This window comes from Mesocricetus auratus, unplaced genomic scaffold, assembly GCF_017639785.1.
Source record: "Mesocricetus auratus isolate SY011 unplaced genomic scaffold, BCM_Maur_2.0 Super-Scaffold_100004, whole genome shotgun sequence".
Taxonomy (NCBI): domain Eukaryota; kingdom Metazoa; phylum Chordata; class Mammalia; order Rodentia; family Cricetidae; genus Mesocricetus; species Mesocricetus auratus.
Genome location: NW_024429189.1, coordinates 87,095,075 through 87,119,352, shown reverse-complemented (window position 1 = coordinate 87,119,352; position 24,278 = coordinate 87,095,075). Strand labels below are relative to the sequence as shown.

General features: G+C 47.2%; 2 protein-coding genes across 5 annotated transcripts in view; one reads left to right on the top strand and one right to left on the bottom strand.

Annotated features, from left to right (window-relative positions):
- Znf106 (zinc finger protein 106) overlaps nucleotides 1-6,201 on the top strand; it is a 56,135-nt gene extending 49,934 nt beyond the window's left edge. For both annotated transcript variants that reach the window (XM_040746105.1, XM_005068500.4), the window contains 2 exons: nucleotides 1,898-2,044; nucleotides 2,833-6,201. In XM_040746105.1, the coding sequence (XP_040602039.1) occupies nucleotides 1,898-2,044; nucleotides 2,833-2,889 (204 nt within the window). In that variant the 3' untranslated portion in view covers nucleotides 2,890-6,201. The remainder of the gene's footprint in view (nucleotides 1-1,897; nucleotides 2,045-2,832) is intronic.
- Nucleotides 6,202-7,695: 1,494 nt separating this feature from the next.
- Capn3 (calpain 3) overlaps nucleotides 7,696-24,278 on the bottom strand; it is a 47,252-nt gene continuing 30,669 nt past the window's right edge. The window contains exons 8-24 of one of the 3 annotated variants that reach the window (XM_040746102.1): nucleotides 23,985-24,070; nucleotides 21,941-22,018; nucleotides 20,892-21,052; nucleotides 18,304-18,473; nucleotides 17,990-18,001; nucleotides 17,180-17,388; nucleotides 15,819-15,855; nucleotides 13,621-13,638; nucleotides 11,637-11,750; nucleotides 10,834-10,911; nucleotides 10,474-10,531; nucleotides 10,325-10,389; nucleotides 9,851-9,919; nucleotides 9,684-9,762; nucleotides 9,380-9,496; nucleotides 8,435-8,493; nucleotides 7,696-8,151 (exon numbers count right to left, since the gene is read on the bottom strand). In XM_040746102.1, coding sequence (XP_040602036.1) covers nucleotides 8,125-8,151; nucleotides 8,435-8,493; nucleotides 9,380-9,496; nucleotides 9,684-9,762; nucleotides 9,851-9,919; nucleotides 10,325-10,389; nucleotides 10,474-10,531; nucleotides 10,834-10,911; nucleotides 11,637-11,750; nucleotides 13,621-13,638; nucleotides 15,819-15,855; nucleotides 17,180-17,388; nucleotides 17,990-18,001; nucleotides 18,304-18,473; nucleotides 20,892-21,052; nucleotides 21,941-22,018; nucleotides 23,985-24,070 — 1,437 coding nt within the window. In that variant the 3' untranslated portion in view covers nucleotides 7,696-8,124. The other 2 variants (XM_040746103.1, XM_040746104.1) reach the window with 2 other exon arrangements.

The following is a 24,278-nucleotide window of genomic DNA, read 5'->3' as shown; positions in this document are numbered from 1 at the left end:
TGCAGTCCCCTTCTCAGGTGTTACGAGTATTTATTCTAGTTGGTTGTATTCTTTGGGGTCTTTACTCTTTGTTCTTTATTCCTTTGGTGGGGCCTACCACCCAGCTCCCAAATAAATCACACACGGAGACTTCTTTTTTTTTTTTTTTTTTTTTTTTTGGTTTTTCGAGGCAGAGTTTCTTTGTGGCTTTGGAGGCTGTCCTGGAACTAGCTCTTGTAGCCCAGCCCAGCCTCGAACTCACAGAGATCCGCCTGCCTCTGCCTCCCGAGTGCTGGGATTAAAAGCTCGCACCACCACGGCCCAGCTCTTGCCCCCTTTTCTTAACTTAAATTATCCCATCTACCTTTTGCCTCTGGGCTTTTACCTTTCTCTATTTCTGTATATCTTTTCTTTACCTCTTATTCTATGTCTGGCTGGGTGGCTGGCCCCTTCTTTTCTTGCTCTTTCATCTCTGTTTTAATTCTTCTCTTTATTCTCTCTGTATGCCAGCCCCTCCTATCCTTGCTCCTGACTTGATGTTGACCATTCAGCTCTTGATTAGATCAATCAGGTGTTTTAGACAGACAAAGTAACACAGCTTCACAGAGTTAAATGCAGCATAAAAGAATGCAACACATCTCTGCATCATTAAAACAAATGTTCCACAACATAAACAAATATAACACATCTTAAAATAATATTCTATAACAGTTTATGGCTTGACTTATTACCTTGGTGGCTTCTGCTGAATAGAAAAACTTAGAATAACAAATTTATAGTCTTAACTTAGTCCACTGAACTAAGTGTGTGTGGGGTGGGGTATGGAAGCTAATAATTAGCCCACAAAACTTCAGCATCATCCCTGTAGGCCTTGTTTTCAGTTGGTTCTAGGACTGGGAGTGTGACCAATGACAAGTTACTGGCACTAGGTTTCTCTTCCCTCAAACGCTGACCTCCTTATCAGAATTAATGGAATGTTGGATATTTTTTCAAATTTTATTCTAGGTTTGTCTGTGGCCTGATTATTTTTCATCTCTGGCATTTATCACTGTCTTTGCTTGTTAGTCTTCTCAGGGGAAGTAATCAAAATAGAGGAGTAGACCTATAACACAAAGGAAGTTGAAACAATCTGACTGGGGAAAAAAACCTCAGATTTTCATTGCTATTTAGTAATGAACACCCTAGAGGGAGAGGCTTTCAAGGTCCCACCCTTCTGTGAGGATCTAATGGAGTGACCGATTGTTAGGAGAAGAGATGCTTTCTTTGTAGCCACTGTTGAGGTGGCTCTACCTCATGGTTCTGCAAATAGCCTCTGGCCTGTACTGTAAGCGACCTCGGTGAAGCTCATTGGGTCAGTTTTGAAGAGGAGGGAGACTGAGAATCAGTAGGATTGGAGGACACAAGAGAGGGTGATGAGAGGATGATCCAGGTACATTGTATAAGTGTGTGAGAATAGCATAATAAACCCACTGTGCATGATTAATACACGCTAACTAGAACTTAAGCGAACATCCTGGAATTGGCAGTCATAACGTTCATTACAAGGCTGCAGGTTTGGAAGCAAGAGCAAAGTCTCTGCTTTACATGTAATGCGTGAGATGAGCCACATGTCTACAAAGTGAGTTCCAAGACAGCCAAAGCTGTTAAACAGAGAAACCAGTCTCAAAAAACCAGAAGAGAAGGATTACAAAATAAATGTAACAAATTTTATTTTATGATGCAAGATAAAGGACTTGCTTTATCTGGGCATAGTAGGACATCATTTGATCTCTGCACAGGCAACCAGAGTCTGAGAGTGCAAGATCATCCTGGTCTAGCCAGAGCTACATAGTAAGAGGGGAAGAAGGTGTTTGTGTGTGCACACATGTGTGTTTGTTTACTGTGCTTCTCTTCATGTACCCCTCATCCTTTCTTGCAGTGGCATGGCTGCACTCTGATATTTGGTGTTGTGGATCACTTAAAACAACATCTGCTGACTGACCACACTAATCCGAACTTTCAGACGCTGAAGTGTCGCTGGAAGAATTGTGATGCTTTTTTCACTGCTAGGAAAGGATCCAAGCAGGTATTTCTGTGGGATTGAATCAACCTGGGCTCAACAAATACCTTAGGCCAGTGCTTCCCAACCTTCCTCATACTATGACCCTTTAATACAGTTTCTCATGTTGTGGAGACCCCAATCAAAGTTATTTCTGTTGCTATTCATAACTGTAATTTTGCTACTGTTAGAAATCACAATGTTCTGGGCGTTAGTGGCACACGCCTTTAGTCCCAGCACTCGGGAGGCAGAGGCAGGCTGATCTCTGTGAGTTCGAGGCCAACCTGGTCTACAGAGCAAGTTTCAGGACAGTCTCCAAAACAATACAGAGAAACCCTGTCTTGAAAAACCGAAAAAAAAATCATAATGTAAATATCTGGTATGCAGGATATCTGATACGTGACCCTTTGGAAGGATTGTTCAACCCCCAAAGGGGTCTCTACCCACAGAATGAGAATCTTTGACTTAGCACAAAGACCAGCAACCCCTGTTTGCTTTGTAAGGTGTTCAGGATTGCAATAAATAGGGAGGGACCAGGAATTTTTCTTTTTATTACTTAGGAATTTGCGAATTAATTAAGATTAAAAAAAAACAATTGAGCTGTTTTTAATAAAGAGCTGAAGCAGTGTTTTTATGTGTGCTCTTGTGCTGAGGTGAGAGCTCCATCGTCTCTAAGTGGATAGTATCCTGTTGGTTAGCAGGAGGCTGGCACCCTCCGCCCTTAATGAATACATAATCCAGTTCCATGTTCCTCAGCTATAACTTTCTACTGCCCTGCCACCTGTTTGTTTCTAACAAGCCTCTTTTTTCACTAGGACGTTGCAGGACATGTTGAACGACATGCTGAAGATGACAGCAAAATGGATTCGTGAAGTTTTTTGCCTCCCATGTTGGGAAGTCATTCAAAAACTGTTTTCACATTGGCCCTTCACATAGGTCCCTCTGTCCTTCTCCAGTGAAGCTGGGAAGGAGAAAGTGGTTCACAGCAAAGTCTGGGCAGTCTGTGAGATGATAGGTTACATGCAATTGAAGTCTGCGCTGGAGCGTGTAAGGGTGACGTTTAAGCACATTCTAAGGAACCGTACACTTCTGGGAGAAATGACATACAGTTATTTATGCTACTAGACTATTGGTGTTTATTAAAGATTCAGATTTTAATTGATTACCCAGTTTAAACCTAATCATACACATATTTTATTGATTCAGTTTGCGATTTATGCTTTATGTTCTTATGATGGCTTATGGTAGATTTTTCAGGATCAGTTTTAATTCCTACTTTTGAAATAACTGGGTATTTAAATTTGAAGCAAATTGTTTTCTTTTTAAATAATTATGTGTAGTGTTTCGCTGTTACATGCTCTGTAGATGGACAAAGCTGGCTGTAGGTGCTAAAGGAAACACGGTCGAGTCCTGAGAAACAGCCGGGCTTGTCTGCTTTCTGTATTTTAGACATCAGACAAGTTCCAGGATGGGAAGTCCCTGAAGACAGCATTTCCCAGTAAACCACTCCAGAGTGCTCGATGTGGCGCCTCCCTTCGCTGGGCGTGAACAGCAGGGCTGCCTTTATCCCCTTTCCAGCTTCTGGCTCTCCAAGTCTCTTGGCGCCCGCCTTCTGGGTTGCTCCATTGCCTGCCCCTGTCTCTTATTGTCTTGCTGTGCCTAGAGCAGTGGCACAGGAGGCTCACAGGGCACTTTGAGACCACCTGCAGCACCTTAGATAGGAGAGCAGGAAAATGCATCTGGATTCAGTTGACAAGGCATCAGGCAGGCCTTAAGAGAGCCAGTGTCTGCCTTCACATTCATGTCAGCTGAGGAAGTGGAGTGTGGTGACAGGAAAGGCAACCATTGGGAGCACCTATGTCATATGCCTTAACAGGATTGCTTTGTGCTTGGATTTTCTCAAGACTTGTATGTAAAGCTAAACAAGTGCTCCTTTCTAATCTTTTGTTTCTGGATTCGCAAAACTCAAGTTCTTGAGAGAGAGAGAGAGTACCCTCATGCCACATCCTAATTTCAGGTTTGATGCTTTCTGGAACTAGGACTGCAGCCTCTGTTTTGTTTTGTTTTGTTTTTTACCTGGCCGGATCACACCCACACCGGCTCTAGGGCAGGGCAACTCCGCCAGGGATTGATGGATGGGCTGCAAGCTGGTCTATGAGTCCTCTGAAATTGCGTGGAAGACTAAGTATTTTTTCCCCAGGAATGGTTCCAGTAGTACTTGCTGGATCCAGAAAATGTTAAGAACAAATCTAGGGCTAATACTAGCTCATGAGTGACTCACAAGTAAGTTCACATGTGGCCTAGATGTGAAGAGAACCATGTGTGATGCTGAGATCTTATTGACAAAGCATATTTATGCTATTCCTGTATAATATTAAAGTCCTTTCCACCTCTCATCTCCACTTCCTGTAGGGCTTACCAGAGGAACCACACTTCTGTGAGTCTGGGAAGCAATTTCTTAGGGAAGTTCGCTTGGGTGTATTGCAAAACCTGCATCGTTCTCTGACTACAGCATCTCCCAGTTCCCATGTTGGCAGGGCAGTGTCCTGAGGAAGCTGTTTCCCTGTGGGAAGGGATGAGAGCAGCAGGGAGGAAGAATGCAAGGTGTTAACCAGTGGTGAGGATGCTTGAGGGTGTGAGGGCAGGCAGTCCAGCAGGATTAGCAGAACTGTGATCTGAGTTTCCCTTGGTAGCATTGTGTGCCCGTGTCTGCCTGCGCGGGCGTGCACCTGCACGGTGTTTCCTCATTCACAGTGTTTCTTTGAAGCAGTGTGATGATCTCAAGAATGGCTGGAGTAGTTTTCCAGCATCAGGTCACTGTTCTCCGGGTTGAGCCATCTCTGTTGTGCTGAGAATGAAGAACCCTGAGTTTCTTGGCTCCTCAACAGTGGCTGCTTATAGGAGACAGAACTGTGGAATCTTCTTAAGTTGTTCACTGTGTCTATCATTCATGATCAGCCTCCAGGTCCCCTCAGAAGGGGCAACTCGGGTATGTGCTGACTTTTGTTTGGAAATTTGATAAAGAAAGGAAAAATGACCTGCCAAATTTCTTATGAGTACTTGCAGGTTGTTTTTAATGGTTTTGGATTTTTTATGCCTAGTCCAGCAGCTCAAAGCAAAAAAAATTTTTTAAAGATCTTTTTGTGTTTACAGTGACAGTTTTAATAAAATGCCACACTTCCAGGTTTTTTTTTTTTTAAGTTTTCACGTAGGTTCAAAACACATTTTGGCATACACTGCTCAACTGTAAACAGTGCAAATTAAAAAAGCAAAAATTGTCATCCTGACATTACCTAAGTTTGAGAAGTCATTATTTAGCATTACACTTGTTGCTTTTATGAAGAAAATGTTTTGTTCAGGAGAGTTAGCAGTTGAAAATTTGAATTCATGAACTACATAGAATCCAAGCCAATACTTTCATGATTGAAGTGATTGTTGCCAACAAAGGTTTTGTCTTTTTATGGTAGATTTATCTATGGGACAATTTCAGTGCATGGCATGTTGCTGAGTTGCTGGGTGTAGGTGTAGACTTACAAGAATGACACAGTAATTTATGGAAGATAATTAATTGAAAAGGAAATTGAAGTATATTGTGAAGATTTGAACAACACCTACTTGTGGTTTGGTTAAATAGCTGCAATTTGCATATGCTTGCTTAGCAAATTTGTTCCTGTTGTTTCAAGGAGAGTTTTAGAATTACTATAAGGCTGTACTTGCTACACTTACAGGGTGGTTTCATTCCTGTGCTGTCATTGAGAACCTTGGGTTTGAGGGAGGTGGCCTATAGGTAGGAAAGAGGAAATTGTGGTGGGCCTGCATAGGGTTACACTCTTCATATGCAGATGTGTGTGAAACCCTGTGTAAATAACCCACCACTTACCACACAATAGCCTTGTCTTCTCCTCCAACCCCCAAGGACCCAGAAGTAGCCCGGTGCTGGCAGAGGGTGGAGAAGGAAAGGCTGTGGGGAGGGGAGTGGATGCCCAGAGCTGCCCAGCCCCTTGGTTTCTTACTGTATTTCAATATTAAATATGGATTAGAAGAAATGTCAGATGACATTTGACTGCAAAGATATTTCTAAACAGCCTTCTTACATTTTGGTATAAAAGCTGTGAACTTCATAACTTTGTAAGCAAGATATAAAGCAAATACAAGAAGAAAATAAAGTACTTTTACTAAGTGTTCATTTTGTTACTTTGTGTTTTCATGAGTAGCCTTTCCATCTTGATATAAAGAACAAGGCAGTGGGCAGGAAACATGGTGCTTCTGTATGTGCCACCGACCCACACAAGGTCCAGGTTAAAGTCATAGTCAGGGGTTGTTTTAATGTCAGACAGGCCAGTGAGCAAAGGAGCTAGATGAAAAAAGAAAATCACCTCTCCTGCATTGCCCTGTAGTAACTGACCCATCCTGTTACCCATGTTTTTCACTTAAAATGTGTTCATTTCATGATTTCATACATAAAATGTACTTTGATCACCCCCACCCCCGGTTCATCTCCTATTGCCCATACGTGTTCCACACCAGCAGTCTTGGAAAAGATCGGAATGGTCCTTGTTCAAACACTAGCAGCAGTGGGACAGGAGGGATGGCTTGTGGTAAGAGCATTGGCTACTCTTCCAGAGGACTTGAGTTCAGTTCCAGCACTCACGTGGCTCTCACAACCATCTCTAGTTCCCCGTTCTAGGGAATCTAATGTCCTCTTCTACCTTCCATGGGCATCAGGCATGCGTGAGGTACTCAGACATAAATGCAGGCAAAACACTGACACAAAAACAAGATTACGCCGGGCGTTGGTGGCACACGCCTTAAATCCCAGCACTCGGAGAAGAGTTCCAGGACAGCCTCCAAAACAATACAAAAAACCAAGATTACAAATAAAAGAAAGGGCAGTAGGCATGATTTTGATTTTATATGTATTTTATACTGAAACTAGAGCTTTTCCCCATTAGTATACTACCCAGACCCAGCCCTTCTAATAATACCTGACAGAATTGGGTACATCTGTAGACTAAACGGTTTTCTTTGTGTTGTGTACGGTCAGAATGACTTTGGATATTTTCTTCTAGCTCCCTTTGGTTTTGTTGTTGTTTTCTCTATCTTCCTTTGTGTGTGTATGGTGTGTGCATACTTGTGGAGGTCCGGTTAATACTATCTTCCCTGATCACTCTCCACCATTGACATTGAAGCCCAGGTCTCTCACTTTAACCCACAGCTAATCTAGCTAATCAGTTTGTGCCAAGGATCCCTTTTTTTGTCTCCCTTGGGATGGAATTACAGGTGGGTGATCACTCCAACAGGCTTTTTTTACATTTATGTGGTTGCTTGAGATCCAAACTCAGGGCATTTTTACCCAGTGAGCCATTGCCCCAATCCTTCCCCGCTATTTTTTGAAAACAGGCGTTCAGCAAACATTGTCTCTTTGGCTAGACTGGCTGGCCAGCAAGCCTGTAGAGTTCCTTCCTTTGTCTTTGCTCTCCAGTTCTAGAGTTACAGGTGTGAGCTGCTGGGCTTGGCTTTTAGAGATCCACACTGGGGGTCCTCATGCTTTTGTAGCCCTGTTCCTACTGAAAAATCTCCCTAGCCCCAAACTAGGTCTTTCTGGAAGTGATATATGAACGTATGACTGGAAGACAGTTCTGCTGTGGCTGAGAAATGTTAATAAAGAAAACAGTGGAACCAGCCATATATGTGCCTTTATTTAGATTGCTTTTTTCAGAATGCAGCCAATTTTTTTTTTTAATCAGATATCCGAAAGTATCATCCCTGTTTACCCCAGAGCAAGCCCATCCTGAAACTGGAAGAACTGAGTGCAGACTTGGTGACTGGGCTCCTGTGTGAGTACCACTGGCAGGTACTGTGGACAGCCCAGTGCAAACTAAGTGGGCAGTTCAGAGTCAGCAGCCCTCCCAATGAGGCTGCAGCTGGCTTGGGCAGATACTAGCCTTCAGGTGGCAGAGTTCTCCCAAGCATCAGGCTAGGCATCAAGGCTTGGAGCAGTGTGGAGAAGGAACGAGAACAGAAGCCCCTAGGCTTGGTGGAGGTGGAGCTGCTGGGGTCTTCGTGGTCGATGGTTGGAGTCCTGGTGGGTTTTGCACGAGTCTTCTTTAGGCATACATGGTAAGCTGCAGCCACTGAAAGAGGAAGCCCCAGGTCAGTACAAAAGCAAGCAAAGAGGCCCATCAGCCCTCGGGGATAGGAAGGTTCTTAAAAGAAGCCTGCTCATTTTCCTGTGTCTTCTAGGAAAGTACTTCCTGGCAGTGCAACTTGGAGGGTGGGGGAGCAAAGCTCTGGTGTACACACACCACAGGAACCACAATCTTCATCAGGCTTCAAGTTCCTGTCCTGGGAGTGATGGATGCACTGGGGCCAGTCTGCCCCACTGACTCCACCTTGGGTTCTATTTGTTATGCTTACCTCGAGAACATTCAGTTTGATGATGCCATCTCCATCCTTGTCGAATGCATTAAAGGCTCCTGTGTGAAAGAAAGCATAGGCCAAAAGCCAGTCACTACTCCTCCACGATCGTTTTCACTCTTAATTTCCCCACCGCCACCCTTTAGGGATTTGGCTTAGTCTCCTTGTGTTTGCGTTTTACAGAACTCGTTGTGTGTGCATGTGAGCACATATGACACAACACATGTGGAGGCTGGAGGGCAACTCTGAGGTTGGTTCTTAACTTCACCTCATAGGTTTCAGCGCTGAGCTCAGGTCACCAGGCACATGCATCTGAGTTCATCTTGCCTGCCTTTGTTGTGATACTGAACCAAGGTCTATCCATGGAGCCTTGAAGTCATAATCCTACCACGACTGCCTGCTGGACTACAGATGTAATTTAAGAAGCCCCTGGGCTGAGTGCTGTCCTTCCACACAAATCCCTGCAGAACCTAACCAGCATCACTGCCCTTGCCATCCTTCTCTTGGCCTCTTGATTGATATGAGTTATGACTGATAGGCAGCTTCTGGAGGCGATTGGGCAGTTGTCAGTTACTTACTGCCATAGCTGTACCATGGGGGAAGAGAGAGCTGAAGGTAGCCCCTCACTCTCTGTGGTGATTTGGATTGAAATGCCCCCCAAAGGTCCAAAGGGAGTGTGTGACCTTGTTGGCAAAAGGATATCACTGGGGGTGGGCTTTAAGATTTCAGATGTTCAAGCCAGGTCCATTGTCCCTCTCTCTCTTGTTACCTACTGATCCTGACACAGAACTTCCATCCACGTCTGCATGCACGCCACCATGCTTCCTGCCATGATGGTAATAGACTAAACCTTTGAACTGAGTCCCAATTAAATGTTTCCTTAAAATAGTTGTCATGATCATGGTGTCTCTTCACAGCAATAGAGACCCTGACTGAGACACTTACTGAACATCCCTTCCAGCCTGACGAAGCAGCAAATGAAACTGTCGAAGTCGATGTTCATGTGTTTGTCTGCATAGCGCATGGTGATGATGTCATAGAGTTGGCTGTTGAGGTGGAAGCCTTGGAAGGGCAGGGAGAGGAAAGGGGAGTGAAGTTGTCAGGCTTGCAGTCTCCTTTCCCTGCTTCTTGGCCACGCTGGCCTGAGAAAGGAGAAGCCCCCCCCCTTCTCTAACAGTCATCTAGTCTCCCAGCCCTTCTTGCTCTCCCCAGCTCTCAGGTTTTATTACTACACTTATCCCCCCAGCACCTGCATCATTGACTGCATTCCGCATCTCATAGCTATTGATGGTGCCAGAATGATCTGAGTCATAGTGTTTGAAGATTTTCTGAAAATAGAAAATTCAAAGACAGCAGCTACACACTTAATCCCAAATTAACCCTGTCTGTCACTCACACATTAGACTCCCATCTTACCTGCCAGGCCTTGATCTTTTTCCAGAGGTGATGGAACTCTTGCAGATTCAGCCGTCCAGAGCCATCTGTCTGGAGGATGGATGTCAGGGCCACAGGCACATAGTAAGATCTCCCTGAACTGGGATGGGTATCTAGGATACTAGGCAGGGAAGGCGGAGCAACCAGCATCCTCTACCGAGGCTCCTGATCCCAGGTTCTATCCTTCCTCTCCACTCTTAACCAATCAGAGTTCCTGCCATCTCTATAGCCCACAGAGCCTGTCCCCCAAGACTAATCCTTGTTTGGGCAGCATCCCAAGCAGGATTTCAAGCCTGTGTGTAAGACAGGAGATGATAGTCAGCCAAAACAGAGTGTCCTTCCAAAGCAACCCCTGCCTTTCCCCTTAAGCCTTTCCCTGGGCATGGACACCCCTAGTTGTTCCCCTGGCTCTATGGGCAGATGTAAGAGGACTGGGGATGGTGGCAGGAAGGATACATCCATGAGAGCTATCATGCTGCGGCAAGACTCCAGCGTGAACCCCTGTGTCTTCAGGTCCTTGTCTGGGGGGATGGAGAAGGGTGAGGAGCTGCTTTCAGACAGCCGTGGCCCCTGCCCATCCCCCGCATCTGGCGTGAGTCGCTCACGTTTGTTCACCACTGTGTTAAGGACGTTCTTGAGTTCATCTGCACAGATCTCCATGTCCTGAGGAAGAGGAGAACTGTGAAGGACTTAGCAGCCAATGGACAAGTGCCAGCTGCCCAAGCTTGTCAGAGCCCCCTTTTTTCTGCCATGGGAAGCTGGGGCTTCTCTGAGCAAGACAGGCCAGTTTCTGCACCCTCAGCCGTCCAACATAATCAGAAGGCTGTGAACCACCCAGCGGTCGTTAGTCTAGAACCCAAAGGTTTCTGTGATGTGACACGCATCCTCTGGTTCTCCCAAACAAAAATGACCTCTGCTAGACAGTCTCTTGAGTGGGAGCCCTGGGCTAGGAGGGAAACGCGTACATCGCCTGCGATCTGCCTGAAGATGTTCCGGAACTGTTGCTGTTCCTCAGTCTCCTGGTCCGTGTGGCCAGGCCGTGCCTGTGGGGACACAAGGGAGACTGGTTCGTGGGAACCCAAGCCGCAACCCCAAACTGCCCCACAAAGCGACAGTAGCTGGCCCAGGCTCATGCTCTGTCTACTCGCTGAGCCTGAGGGGGATCCTCTCCACTCTCTGCCTCTAGCTCTGGTGCCTCAGGTCACAGGGACACAGGCGCCATGCCCTCCCCCCACTCACCTCCAGACAACTTTCTCTACTGTTTTGAGCCTGACTCTTCCAACCAGGTCCTCTAAGCCACCTCTGTCTTCGTGGCCAAGTCCTTAAAGCACCTCTCCCCAGCCCACTACGTGGGTACTCCTAGGTAGAGTTCCGCAGGCCTCCTTGGCTGCTGCCAGACACCCCATTCCAGCTACCATCCTTCTTCCTGCCTTGTCAACAACTCTGAACTGAAGACAGGGCAGCCTCGCTCTCTCCAGCAGGCTTGTCTCAGCCGTCGTCTCCCTGAGCTCTGTTGTCCTGCCCAGAGAAACTCCTGTAGGCTGTCCTGTCATTTCCGTCCCAGGACTAGTTTGGGGTGGCAGCCCACCCTAAGAGTACCCTAAAGTTCAAAGGAACTTGTAGAGAGGAAAGGTCAGTGGGATGATTCCAAACCCCTCGATGTTTAAGAGACCCTCCCGTGGGAGTCGCCATAACTCCAGTGGACCCCTAGAGCATAGCAGAGCCCCACTGCGAGCTACACTCCCCATGCGTGCGCATGCTCAGAAACCTGTGGGGTCTCCCCTTGCTTTTCAGGCCCTGCTTTGTCTTTGCCCTCCTCTGCCTCCTGGTCCACACCCAGCTCCTTGTTGCTGTTTGCTCTGTCTGAAACGAAGATGATGGGCTGGGGGAGGGGAGGGGAGGGAAATGGGGAGGGCAGGAAGGAAGCAAGGATTACCGGCTGATAGGCACAAAAGGCAGCCTCCCTCCTGGAGCGGCTTTGTCCAGGGAGGAGGAAATGGTCACACCCAGGAGCTCTCAGTTCAAGTTCATCCCTGCATTGACAAGCTGTGTGACTGGGGGGGGGGGGGGGGATCCCGTCTTTTGTGTGTGTGTGTGTGTGTGTGTGTGTGTGTGTGCCTTAATGTCACTATGTAGCCCAGGCTAGCCTTGAGTGCACCATGCCTGCTTGAACCTCAGTTTTTTCTCACATTGATTCATATTTTTAAAGATTACTGATGTGTTGTATAAAGTTAAGGGGTCCAATATTTTATCACACCAACCACATTTCTCACGATAGTACAAAGTAGTGCATATAAAAATTCTAAGAATGCTGAAAGTATATGATGTACATTAGTGAGTTTTCAAATATTTTTGGAATTTTTCAAATGGAAAAACATTGAGTTCCCCCCAGAAACTCAGTGTAAAACCCATTAAAAAGGAGGTTTTCAGGTCCCTCAGGTGGCACAGAGCCGCAATCCCAGCAGAGGGAATAACCACAAGTTCAGGGCACTCTAGCGGAGAGCAGAGCTCCAGCCCCTCAGTACCCGGGGACCGCTCACAATCTGTTGTTTGGTGGCTTGCCAGCACCCAACCAGCCCTCCCGTGTAAGAAACACCCTCACTGACCATTTATTTACCCATCCTTTACTGGCGCTGGTAAATCCGCCTTTTCTTCTGATTGGGCTTTTGTAAGGACCAGATGAGTTAGTGAATGTAAAAACTACTGTGCAAACACTGCCGGCTACAGCAACAGGAGTGCGAGTGCAGAGGTTGTGGAAGGGATAGGGAGTGGCCACCATGTCATGCCCGTGTTGGTATGGCGGAAGGCAGCAGGGATTGGAGTGCAGCGAATGACAATGGAGTAAGCAGTCTCAACCACGAAAGCAGCCTGACCAGGGAGGTCCCACTGTCCTCCTCCCATGATGTCACCTAGGGGGACACACCGGAAAACAGCTCTGCCAGCTTTGGCTCCAGGAGGCTCCCTAAACCCCAGCTTGTTTTGCTAAACAACAGCTCTTGCCCAAGCAAATGAAGCTTGTGGGATCTCTGAACAAAAGGAAGTGATAAGCCTTTGGGGACCAGTGGGCAGGGTACAGCATGGGGCATCTCCACCAGCCAAGTAGAGATGCACAGCAGACCTCGATATCGCAGGAGTGTAAGGGGCTCTGGGGAGGTAAGGACAAGAGACTGGTCTCAGAGCAGACAAATATGGTACTGGTCCCAGGGTACCCACCTGCTAGACGTGTGCCATTGGCATATCACTTTACATCTCTGAATGTGAACCCTACTTTTAAAAGGCATAAACAGTACTTACTGTGTTGATGCTATTATGAGGGGGTGTTCAGGGTTGCTACAAGTACTGCACATAGTATATGTTCCCTCAGGTCTAGACCAGCACCCATGCTAGAACCTCCAGGGCCACCATAAACACCTGCACCAAACCTTGTCTGATGGCTGTGGTGTTTCAGAGCACAGACTCTGGAGGACCACCTGGCTCCAGTGTTGGCTATGTCTCTTTCTGGCTGTGTGCCCTCAGACAGAATCATTTGTCTGTATTTTTTCTCACTCTGAAAACAACTGACCACTGTGAGATTGAAGTTACACATGACAATCACCTGGAAGAGTGCCCACCTAGCAGAGGCTCCAAGGAGAGAAGGAAGAGGCATATCATACATGTCCACACATGCACACATGTTGCACATGTGTATATACACATGCATGCATGTACACACACATGCACAGTGCCTTGCTCACTCACCCTGTTATACCTACCTTATGTTTTTTCTTTTTCTGCATGGAAAGGGAAACAGTAAATGGGGAATAGGTGAAAATCAGGTTTCTAGGATAGCCAGTGCTCAAGGCTCTGGGGTCCAGATACTGTGATCAACTGGAGCTTAAAAGGGTATGAAGGCAGAGACAGGCGGATCTCTGTGAATTCGAGGCCAGCCTGGTCTACAGAGCGAGTTTCAGGACAGCCTCCAAAGCCACAGAGAAACCCTGTCTCGAAAAAAAAACCAAAAAAAAAAAAAAAAAGAAAGGGTACAAAGGCCAGTGAGATGGCTCCCTGGGTAACGGCACTGCCACCAAGCTTGATCACCCAAGTGTGACCCCTGGGAACTACATGGTAACCTCCATGTGTGTGCCTGTGCGCGCACATACACAGATAAATAAAAATACAGTTTCTAAAGGTCCTCAAGGGCAAAGGGAGAAGAACATTCTCGCTCCACATCAAGAGACTGACAGTTTGCCAGGTGTCTTTAAAAATAAGATTGGTTACCAAAATGTGGCTCACTCACACCTGTGTGAAAATGAGTTTGCTTTAAGAGATCTTGTTTTACTATTTAGGCAAACATTTAACAGTGAGATTTAGTATGGGTTTCCAGGATTTGGGCTTCCTTTACAAACCAAAAGTTTTGTCAATTGCACTGGGCCTGCTATTTCCTGTGGCAACAGTCAGCTGATCCCTGTTGTCCCTCCAATACTGAAGCCAAGTGTCATTTGAATGCTGTTGGCAAAGACAGTCTGTAGGGACACTAGAATCCCTACGTTGGCCTGCTACACTCATGTGACATGCCAGCTTCTCGACCCTTTCTAAGCAGTGCTAGAGTTGAATGGAGGGCCTTGTGGATGGCATGGCCCTAGTCTTGAGTGTCCTGATATATAGTCTACACTGATCCAGCATCCACAGGATGAGAAAGAGTAAGATACAGCTAACACTCAAATGAGATGTGCAGTGGCTAGGATGGTGCCTGGCTCCCACACACTACCACCGAGTCAGCACTGTGACCATGGAAGTCACTGCATGACAGGCAGTCAGTGGGACTTTTATCCTGGCTCAAGTCACACTCGGTGAGAACAGCTCAAAGCTCCAAAGCAGACCCAAGAATCCTCAATCCACATACACATATACACACACTATATACACATACATGCCACATATATATACATACATATATACACACACATACCACACACATGTACACCAAATACATATGTATACATACCACACACACATGCACACTACACACATACATACTACACTCACACATCCACACAATACCCACATATACACACAACACACACACACACACACACTGTGCTTCTATAGGCCAGGAGGTAGGTGAATCTGAGTTTGAGTTCTTTTTTTTTTTTTTTTTTTGGTTTTTCAAGACAGGGTTTCTCTGTGGCTTTGGAGGCTGTCCTGGAACTCGCTTGGTAGTCCAGGCTGGTCTCGAACTCACAGAGATCCGCCTGCCTCTGCCTCCCGAGTGCTGGGATTAAAGGCGTGTGCCACCAACGCCCGGTCTGTATTTGAGTTCTTAGCCTCCCTGCCTGCCACTTCCTGCCTCTGGAAATGCAAGGAAGCCATTTAACCCTACCAAGCCCCCACCTACTCTTGTGAAAAACTGAGATGACAGCCTCATCCGCCTCTCAGAGTGTTGGAAAAAGTGATGCAAACCACACATGTGAAAAGTGGTGCACATGCTGCACCAGGCATTCCACATGTGGGAGCTTATTGATCTAAACTCTGCAAGCATGGCCAGGCATTATTATTATCCCCATTTTGCGGCGTAGACAACTGAGTCAGAGGGGTTCTGTAGCTTGTCCAGGTCACCAAGGTGGAAGGTGAATGATCCAGGTTCCTACCCTGGGGTCCTGAGCCCAGTACACTTCCTTTTCTCTGTGTGAGAAACCAGATGTGATCCGACCTCATAATCCAATGTTAGCTGCCCTTGTCATCACGTCCTAAGTCCAGCTGCCTTCCTCTAGTTGATAAAATGGTTCCCCCTCTTCCACACTGCCCGGCCTCTGACTGATCAAATGGTTCTACAATAAAAGAATCCTTTTCCTTCTGCCCTGCACATCAGACTGCCTTTGCCCATACCCACTCTCCCACCACCACCTGCCCCTGCCTAGACTGGGAGTGTGAACCCGGAGATCATCTCATATCTAAGAGCCTAGTCACTTACCACTGGCCGGTCCACGGAGATTGTGTTTTCAGCTTCCCTGTGAAAAAACACAAACATAGAGTGTCTCGGTACCCCCACCCCGGACCAAGTAGGAAGTACTCCACCAATAATTTGTTCAGGTCAAAAGGCTTTTTGATGGTCAAGGTGAGACTAAATCTTTTTTTTTTTTTTTTTTAGTTTTACAAGACAGGGTTTCCCCGTGGCTTTGGAGGCTGTCCTGGAACTCACTACGGAGACCAGGTTGGCCTCGAACTCGTGGAGGTCCACCTGCCTCTGCCTCCCGGGAGCTGGGACTAAAGGCGTGCGCCACCACTGCCCGGCAAAAAGATTTATTTATTTGTTTATTTATTATGTATGCAGTGTTCTGCCTACATGTATGCCTGCTGGCCAGAAGAAGGCACCAGGTCTCATTACAGATGGTTGTGAGCCACCATGTGGTTGCTGGGAATTGAACTCAGGACCTTTAGAAGAGCAGTCAGTACTCTTAACCTCTGAGCCATCTCTTCAGCCCTGAGACTAAATCTAAAAAAAGTCCCTGGGACTGCACGTTCACCCAGGATGGCTCCATGTAAGTGCCATTCCCAGAGAAGCGCATGTGCACTGCTGGCTACGTTGCTGTCGTCCCACAGCATGACCCAGTTACCTCCTCCCTGCATCTTTTCCAGGGACAGAACTCAGAGAGTCAGAGTCTACCAGTGCGTCTGTGGCCAGAGGGAGAGATGTAGCCTTGCTGGCTTCCCTTGCATTTCACCCACCCTCAATGTCTAATATACCTACTCTGTACGTTATTTTTGCTGCTTATCCTTTCTATAAATCTAAATTATCACAATGTTTCCTTGTCCATCGTCCTTAGCGTGTTAAGCTCCATGAAGGCAGCAAGTTTCTGTTTAATTCACTTCACTAAACCCAGTGCCTTAGAAGAGTACATAGGCAGAATGGGTGCTCAAGAAATACCTGCAGGATGAAAGGAGCGAATATTTTTTGTGGGCTGTTCTGGTGCTACAGGGCTATAACTGCAACTTCTTAGGAGGCTGAGACCAGAACATCAAAGGTTTGAGGCCAATCAGAATGAGTTCAAGGCCAGCCTGTGACACTCAGTTAAACTGTCTTTCAAAAAAGTAAGATAAAAGTCATGACACAGTGCTTGCCTGGCATGCACAAGGCCCTGGGTTTAACTGCCAGTGCTGCAGAAAGTAATCCAACCAGGGAAGGAAACGGAGCAATGGCTCAGGAGTGGAGAATGGAAAGGTCAGTGGGTAAGTTCCAAGAGCCCAAAGGAAACTGAAAGCTGCCTCTGGGCTATAGGATAGGCCAGATGAGCGTGACCTCTTAGGGGCAGGCTGAGAAAGGCTGGTACTCACTCAGAGAGATTCCTCTTTTCAGAGAAGACCCGGAGGATGAACTCCCCCTCCTGATGGGGCTCATAGGTAGAAGGGACAATGACATACTCGCTGGGGGGCAGGCGGAAGCGCTGGGACACCTCCCGCATGTTGATGTAGGTTTTGCTTCTGGCCTTGGAGGCGTTATACAAGAAGAAGTCCTTCTGCAGGTGTTGCTTATTCCCGTGCATCTGAGGACAAGAATCCAAGACACCTGAGCCCCTTGGGAGGGTTGCCTGGACCTCCTCACAGGTCCCCTCCTAGGGCTCCTTCCTAACTCTTTGGTCATTCATTTCAGTCTCCATCTACTTCCAATCCCTAAGGCCTCTGATTGCTCAACATCATGAACATTCTGGATCTCACTTCCCCTTCCTTTCTTGTGATTCGGAAATGAAGGTCAGGTCTATACTCTTTCCCTAGATAGGACCACTCACCAGAACTGATGATCCTCAACTCCAAATCCCTCTGGTTGGCAAGTGCCCCAAAGATGGGGAAGGACCTTGGCTGGGTTCTGAGGGAGGTGATTCTCCTGTCCTAGAAAGCAGCCACCTTTAGAATGTGTCTCTGTGAGTGGATACTTGCACGAGTGTGGAAAAATGAGTGTGTGGATGTTTGTGTGTTTGATGGGCAGGGTATCCTGGTGGAAGGGAGAAAATGCACATCTTGGGGTCTGGTACCCTCCTATCAACCTTGCTCATCAACCCTACCAGGAAGCTTCTCAGGGAGCCATAGACAGATTTAGGACCCCCAATGAATGCTGAACACCACTGCCGGCCGCTGCCACTGCTATACCTCTTTGGGAACCTGAAAGCAAAATAGAAAAACAACACTTTTGATGTGAATGAGGGTGCAGAGTTGACAGAAAGGAATGCCACCAGCAACCACAGAGTGACTGTAGACTATAATTCCTGCTGCCACCCGGCCAGCCCCAGTCCTACCCACCGCATCCATGGCATTTATGTTGGTAACAAACATATGTGGACCCGAGAGCAGGAGCCCTGGTGGTCACTGAAGACAAGAAAAGCCAGAGGACCAAGCTGAAAGCTCCAAATTCTCCTCAGTGGAAAGGTGTGCTTCCGGTGCTGGGGCCGGAGGAGCCTTTATACCTCGTAGATCGCGAAGCCGATGGTGAAGAGGTTGGCTCCCAGCTTCCGGTCCTTGCGCCGGTTCTTCTGCATTAGGGCCACCAGGAAGCTGCAGATCACCTCAGAGTCATCGGGGTCGTCGTCCTCCTCCAGGAGCTTTAGACGGTACTGCGGGTTGGTCCAGAAGGTGTCTGTGCCCCCCACCAGAGGAAATGCATGCTCAGATATGAGAAACGGCGGGAAGGAGAAGGAGACAGGGAACCTGTCTAGGTTCCTTTGTGAGGGGTCACTCTAAGATTTCTATGTATATGTGTTTGCCTGCGTGTATGTCTGAGTTCCACATGGGTGCCTGGTGCCCATGGAGGTCAGAAGAGGGCATCATGTGAGTACTCCTGCAAGAGCAGTAAGTGCTCTTTACCACTGAGCCACTCTTCCAGTCCCCATTAGATAGATTTTGACTTAGAATTAAGACAAAACTCCTAGGCATTTCTGAAATTGCCCCAAGGTCACTGTTGCCATTTTGTGTTACTTGTTTGTATAAATGGAATTCTCAAGATTGACAAGCATAACATCAAAATATCTATCAATTCCAAAACCAAGTTGGTCATGGCATTTCACCACAGCAATACTAACCCTAAAAAAGCCAACCCTTCTGCAGGTAGAATTTCCTGGACTGGATGTGCCCCCTCCTTTCTGAATTTTCATTGTCTTTGCTGACAGCTTTACTTTTTTTTAACCTTCGTGTTAACAGTCATTGGCCTCTGGGATCTGACTTTATGCTTCTCTAGTTCCACCTCTCCACTGTATGTGTGTGTGTGTGTGTGTGAGAGAGAGAGAGAGAGAGAGAGAGAGAGAGAGAGAGAGAGAGAGAGAGGGGAGAGAGAGAGAGAGAGAGTTCTGTTTCCTCCTCCTCTTCCTTCTTCTTCATTAACAAGACACGGTTTCTCTGTGTAGCCCTGGCTGTCCTAGAACTCACTCTGTAGACCAGGCTAGCCTCAAACTCAGAGATCCACCTGCCCCTTCCTCCTGAGTTCTGGGATCAAAGGCATGTGCCACCATTGCCAGGCACGATTTCTACTTTCTAACTGACCCCTACATTCCAATGACACCTGAGCCACACATCTTAGGTCAGTTTCTTGTTTAACTTCCCTCTCTTTACAGTCCATTTCCTCTCATTGATTTACTTTTTATTTTCATCATAGAAACACAAGTGTTCTGTGTGTGTGATGTATGTGTGTTTGTGCAGGGAAGCAAGCGTACGCATGCCATGGCATGGGCATGGAGGTCAAAGGGCATCCTTGAGCATCAGCCCTCTCCTTCCACCTTGTTTGAGGGTCTGAGCTTCTGGGAATTCTCTGGTCTCCATTTCCCATCTTACGGTAGATCGCTGGGGGTATGGACACACTACTTACTGTGCCTGTTTGTTTGTTTGTTTTGTTTTTATTTTGAGACATTGTTTCTCTGTGTGGCTCTATAGACCAGGCTGGCATGAACTCACAGAGATCCACCTGATTGAAGGTGTGTGCCACCATCACCCAGCCACTGGGGATCCAGACTCAGTTTATCAGGCAAGTTCTTCATATGCTGAACCATCTCTCTATCCTGCTAATTGAGTTTTTTATCATATGACCTGTGGGAACACCAGACCTTGAGCAGAGACCCACTTCCCCTTCTGCCTGGGAGTAGGCAGCTGTAAGACAATGTTTACTAAAAACATGTTTACTAAAAACAATACAATGCCTGGGGGCATTAAGTTCCTGGAAAAGGCCTGCCCGCAGAAACCACCCTGACCTCGACCTTGTCCAAAGACTAACCACCTCTTCTGCCACGCCCAGATCAGTTTCTGGGGTCAGAGGAGAACCAGCCAGGGTAGAGAGGAGAGCAGAAGCTTCTCTGGTGGGAGCCTTTCCTAGGAAGTTTTCTTGAACCTTTTTGGAGCCTGCTTAAAGTTTTCTTTACATCGTTGAACGAGTCTCTGTGTTGTCAATCCCCGACACCCTCCGCACGTGTTCTCGGACACAGGCCTCGCAGCAGACGCGACAATGACCAAGTCTACTCTACAATGTAGATGACTTCAGTTCTCTATTACAAATCTTTACCTTGGTGTTCAACGGGTACTTCAAACTTTCATGTCATAAAATTGAAGTCCTTGTCCTATATCTTCACAACCAATTGCATTAAAAAAAAAACTAACACACCAACTTTTGTTCTGTGACTAATCCACTCAGGTCATTGTTCTGAGACCCTTGGTATCACTCATTAGTTCTTCCCTAAATCTGAATTCTCCTCTGTCTCTGGAGCCACTGACTTGGTCAGGATTTCTTGGGCTACTGTAGTAGCTCCCAGGTCCTCGAGGATACATTCAACAGGATTGTCACGTTGCTCTGACAGTTTCCTGCTTCAACCTTTGTTATCAGCAAATGTACAGGAAGTTACTACCAGCTAGGTCCTTCTTGGGGAGTTCCCAGCATGGCTGTTTCCTTCCTTAAATGAGGGGGATTTAGTGAGACAGTGCATACTTAAAGCTTAGTACAGACTCTAAGTGACAGTATTATTCTACCTGGAATGAGAAGTGCCCAGGCCCTTCTCCCATCCCAGTGTCTTCCTACCTGGGAAGTTGCGGCAGCCTCCTGCAGAACAGCCCCTCACCCAGCGGCCCTCATTTACAGACACGGTCCAGGTCTGCAGCTTGTCAGACTCCAGGGCATCAGCTGTGAGGTTACAGATCTCCAACTTTGTGAAGTGGTAGACAAAGTCATCATATGACATCCTGAGAGGGTGAAAGAGGAGAGACTCACACAGGCCGGGCAAGGGAAGATTCTAGGGCTAATACAGCTCAATAAAGACCCAGAAGACCCTGACATTGTGTGTTTGCTCATTTGCTTTGGAGAGACAGAATTTCATGGTGTAGTCTAGGTTGACCTTGAACTTTGAATCTTCCTGCCTGTCTACCAAGTGATGGACTTACAGGTATGTTCCTGGCACTGCCACTTCTGACATATTGACCCCAAACTATCACCATGTCTTTTTTTTTTTTTTTTTTTTTTTTTTTGGTTTTTCGAGACAGGGTTTCTCTGGCTTTGGAGGCTGTCCTGGAACTAGCTCTTGTAGACCAGGCTGGCCTTGAACTCACAGAGATCCACCTGCCTCTGCCTCCCAAGTGCTGGGATTAAAGGCGTGCGCCACCAACGCCCGGCCTCACCATGTCTTATAGTAATGACTCCTCATTTGTCTTTGATGAGAGAGGGCTGGATGGAAACCATTTTCCAAAATGTTACTGTGGGTCTCACCATTGCCAGGCATATTTTAGGCACGGGGAAAAGAGGACATTTTTTAAGGCCAATGGCATCAAAAATAAATGCATCTGGATTCTGAGGGTACCATAGGAGTTGGTCAGCTGGGATTCAGAAGGCTGACCTTACCAGAATAAGGTGGCACCTGGCATCCGGCGAGAAAAGCTCTTGGCTCAGAAGAGAGCTGTGTCAGAGCCAGTGCACAAGGGTAGCTGCAACAAGAGCTGCCGAATGCTGGCGTGAGCTCAGTCATTGCTACGACCTGGCCATCTCTTCAGAAGTTCATCTTTGCTTGGCCTTAAGTTCAAGTGGGAAAACAGGGTCCATGTGGAACCTGGTGGCTTCTGCCTGGGTCATGAACTTACCAGAATTCTCCATCCTCAGTGACCTGGTGTTGTAGACGGGCCTTCTCATCTTTGTCCACAAAGCTCCAGTCCTTCCAACTGGTAGGAAAATGGAGGGATTAAGGGAGGAAGAGGAAGAAGGGGAGGCCTAATGTGGGATGGGACAGAGGATCAGAGAAATGCTAAGTTGAAGCCTGCCATCTAGACCACAGCCAATGTGAGCACAGCTCCAACCTGCTACCCTCAGTGGGGAGGCCTGTAATCATTTCTTGCCACCTTCAATACTAAGACCAAACTCCTCGAATGGATTCACAAGGGCATCACTGTCTCTGACGGAATCTTGTAGCTTCATCATTAAGAACTCAATTCTGCAAATAGGCAAACTGGGATTCTTCTCTGATAACAGACAGCTGTGCATCTTAGACATGTCACTTGATCTGTCAGCTTCAGCTTCCTCGGCTACAAGAGGGAAATATTACATCATCTACACAGGAACTATGATGAGTTCATGAAATAACATCAAAACTGTTAGCTTGGCTCCCCACTGAGTTGCTAAGAAAAGACTCAGCATGTAATTAAGTGGCTCTTCTTTCCAGTCAGGAAACAGCAGGGCCCTGTTTCTAAGACTGGGTGCTTTCACACCCAGAGCAAGGAAGTAAACACATTTCTGTCCCAGGCTTCCTGAGTTAGAAGTAAGCTAAACGGGGTTCAGGATGTGCGTGGAGTTAGGGTGCCCTGGAACTGAAGTGGAGATTGCTGGGAGACGTGGCCTCCATTCAGCAACTGCAAGAGAGGAATCAGCAGGAAGTGTGTTAGGGTACCAAGTTAGTCTGGAAAACATAGCAAGGTCGTTGTGGGTGACTTGGACGAGTGGAGGAAACAATGATGGCTCACAGAGGTCCTCCCACAGCACAGAGCGCTGTTCATACAGCACTACCTCCAAGTAACCCATCCCACCTAAAGTATGAAGGGCGGTATCTTTGCAATCCAGTTGCTGAACCTTAAACCACAGGAACAAGTCTGTGTGCTTCTGCATCCTCCTCTACTTCCCCAGGAGCATAAGCTCCAAGAAGAGACTTGCCACTTGGATGAGTGAAGGGATAGGAATGGTATGAATGGAGGAGGCAGCAAGCTCACAATCAGCATCTTGAGGGTCTACTGAGAGGAGACCTGTTCACAGACTAGCCTCAGAGCCTAGCCCTATGCCTCCTAGTCAGCAGGTGGTCAATAAACACTTGCCAAGTGAATGAGTATGTGACTGAAAGGACCTGGAGTGACCAGGTACTGCTATGGTGTGTGCAGAAGTCTGTAAGAACAGCTACACAGGTGTGTGGCCTGTCCACTGTCATACTGTTCAGGCACAAGGGGCTGCCTGACATTTAGATGGGACAGCCTGGCTTCTGTGACTGAGAGAACCCTCAAGGAGCTTGTTCTGGAGCCTTTGATGACTCCTCTGTGGTGGTTGTCTTCTTGTCCTCAGTCTGTTCTTTTCAGAGATAAACAGCAAAATTCCTTCACAGGACTTTGTATGTGGACATCAAAGGAGAGGACATCGTAGTCTCAATTAGCTGTTACACAGACTCCTCATAAGAGCCACCTGGAAAGAGCTGGTACTGCTTCCATTTTACGCAAAGAAGCACTAAGAGGGAAATTGCCTGTTTACGCCAGAACCCTACACTGAGACCCTTCCACACATTCCTTTCCTGGGAGGTGGTGGCACACATCTTTGATCCCAGCACTCAGGAGGCAGAGGTAGGTGGATCTTTGAGTTCAGGCCAGCTTGGTCTACAGAGTAAGTTCCAGGACAGTCAGGACTACACAGGGAAACCCTGCCCTGAAAACCCAAAAAGAAAAAGAAAAATCATTCAAGTCTGTAGCCATCATTATGCTCACTGAGTCCCTGGCTCTCGTTTCCACCTCCAACCCTTTTGGGGAGCCCGCACCTGAACCCTTCTCTGCAGGGCACTGGTTTGAGGGTGATGTTGTACCAGTATCAACAGTACTCTCACAGTTTGGTACCCAGTGTGGCCCCAGGATCTACTGCTCTGTGGTCTGCCTCACCTACCCATCACTCCAAGAGCCGTTCCACTCCACCTGGCCCCAGGGGTTCCGCAGCCGCACCAGCTTCACCTTCTCACCTTTGAACAGGGCCTGGGGCAAAGAGACAATGCTCTGCAGCCCTGGAGCAAGTTCGGAAAGATGGGGTGTCTTACTTGCTCTGAGGGCTGGGGTAGAAGTTGAAAGAATCTGGTGTAAGAACTGCCTGCCTGGCATTGGTCAGGTGGACAAACCGGGTAAGAAGACCAGGTAAGGAGTCTGGCCATATTATGTGTTGGTGGAGGGGATAAGCATTTATGAT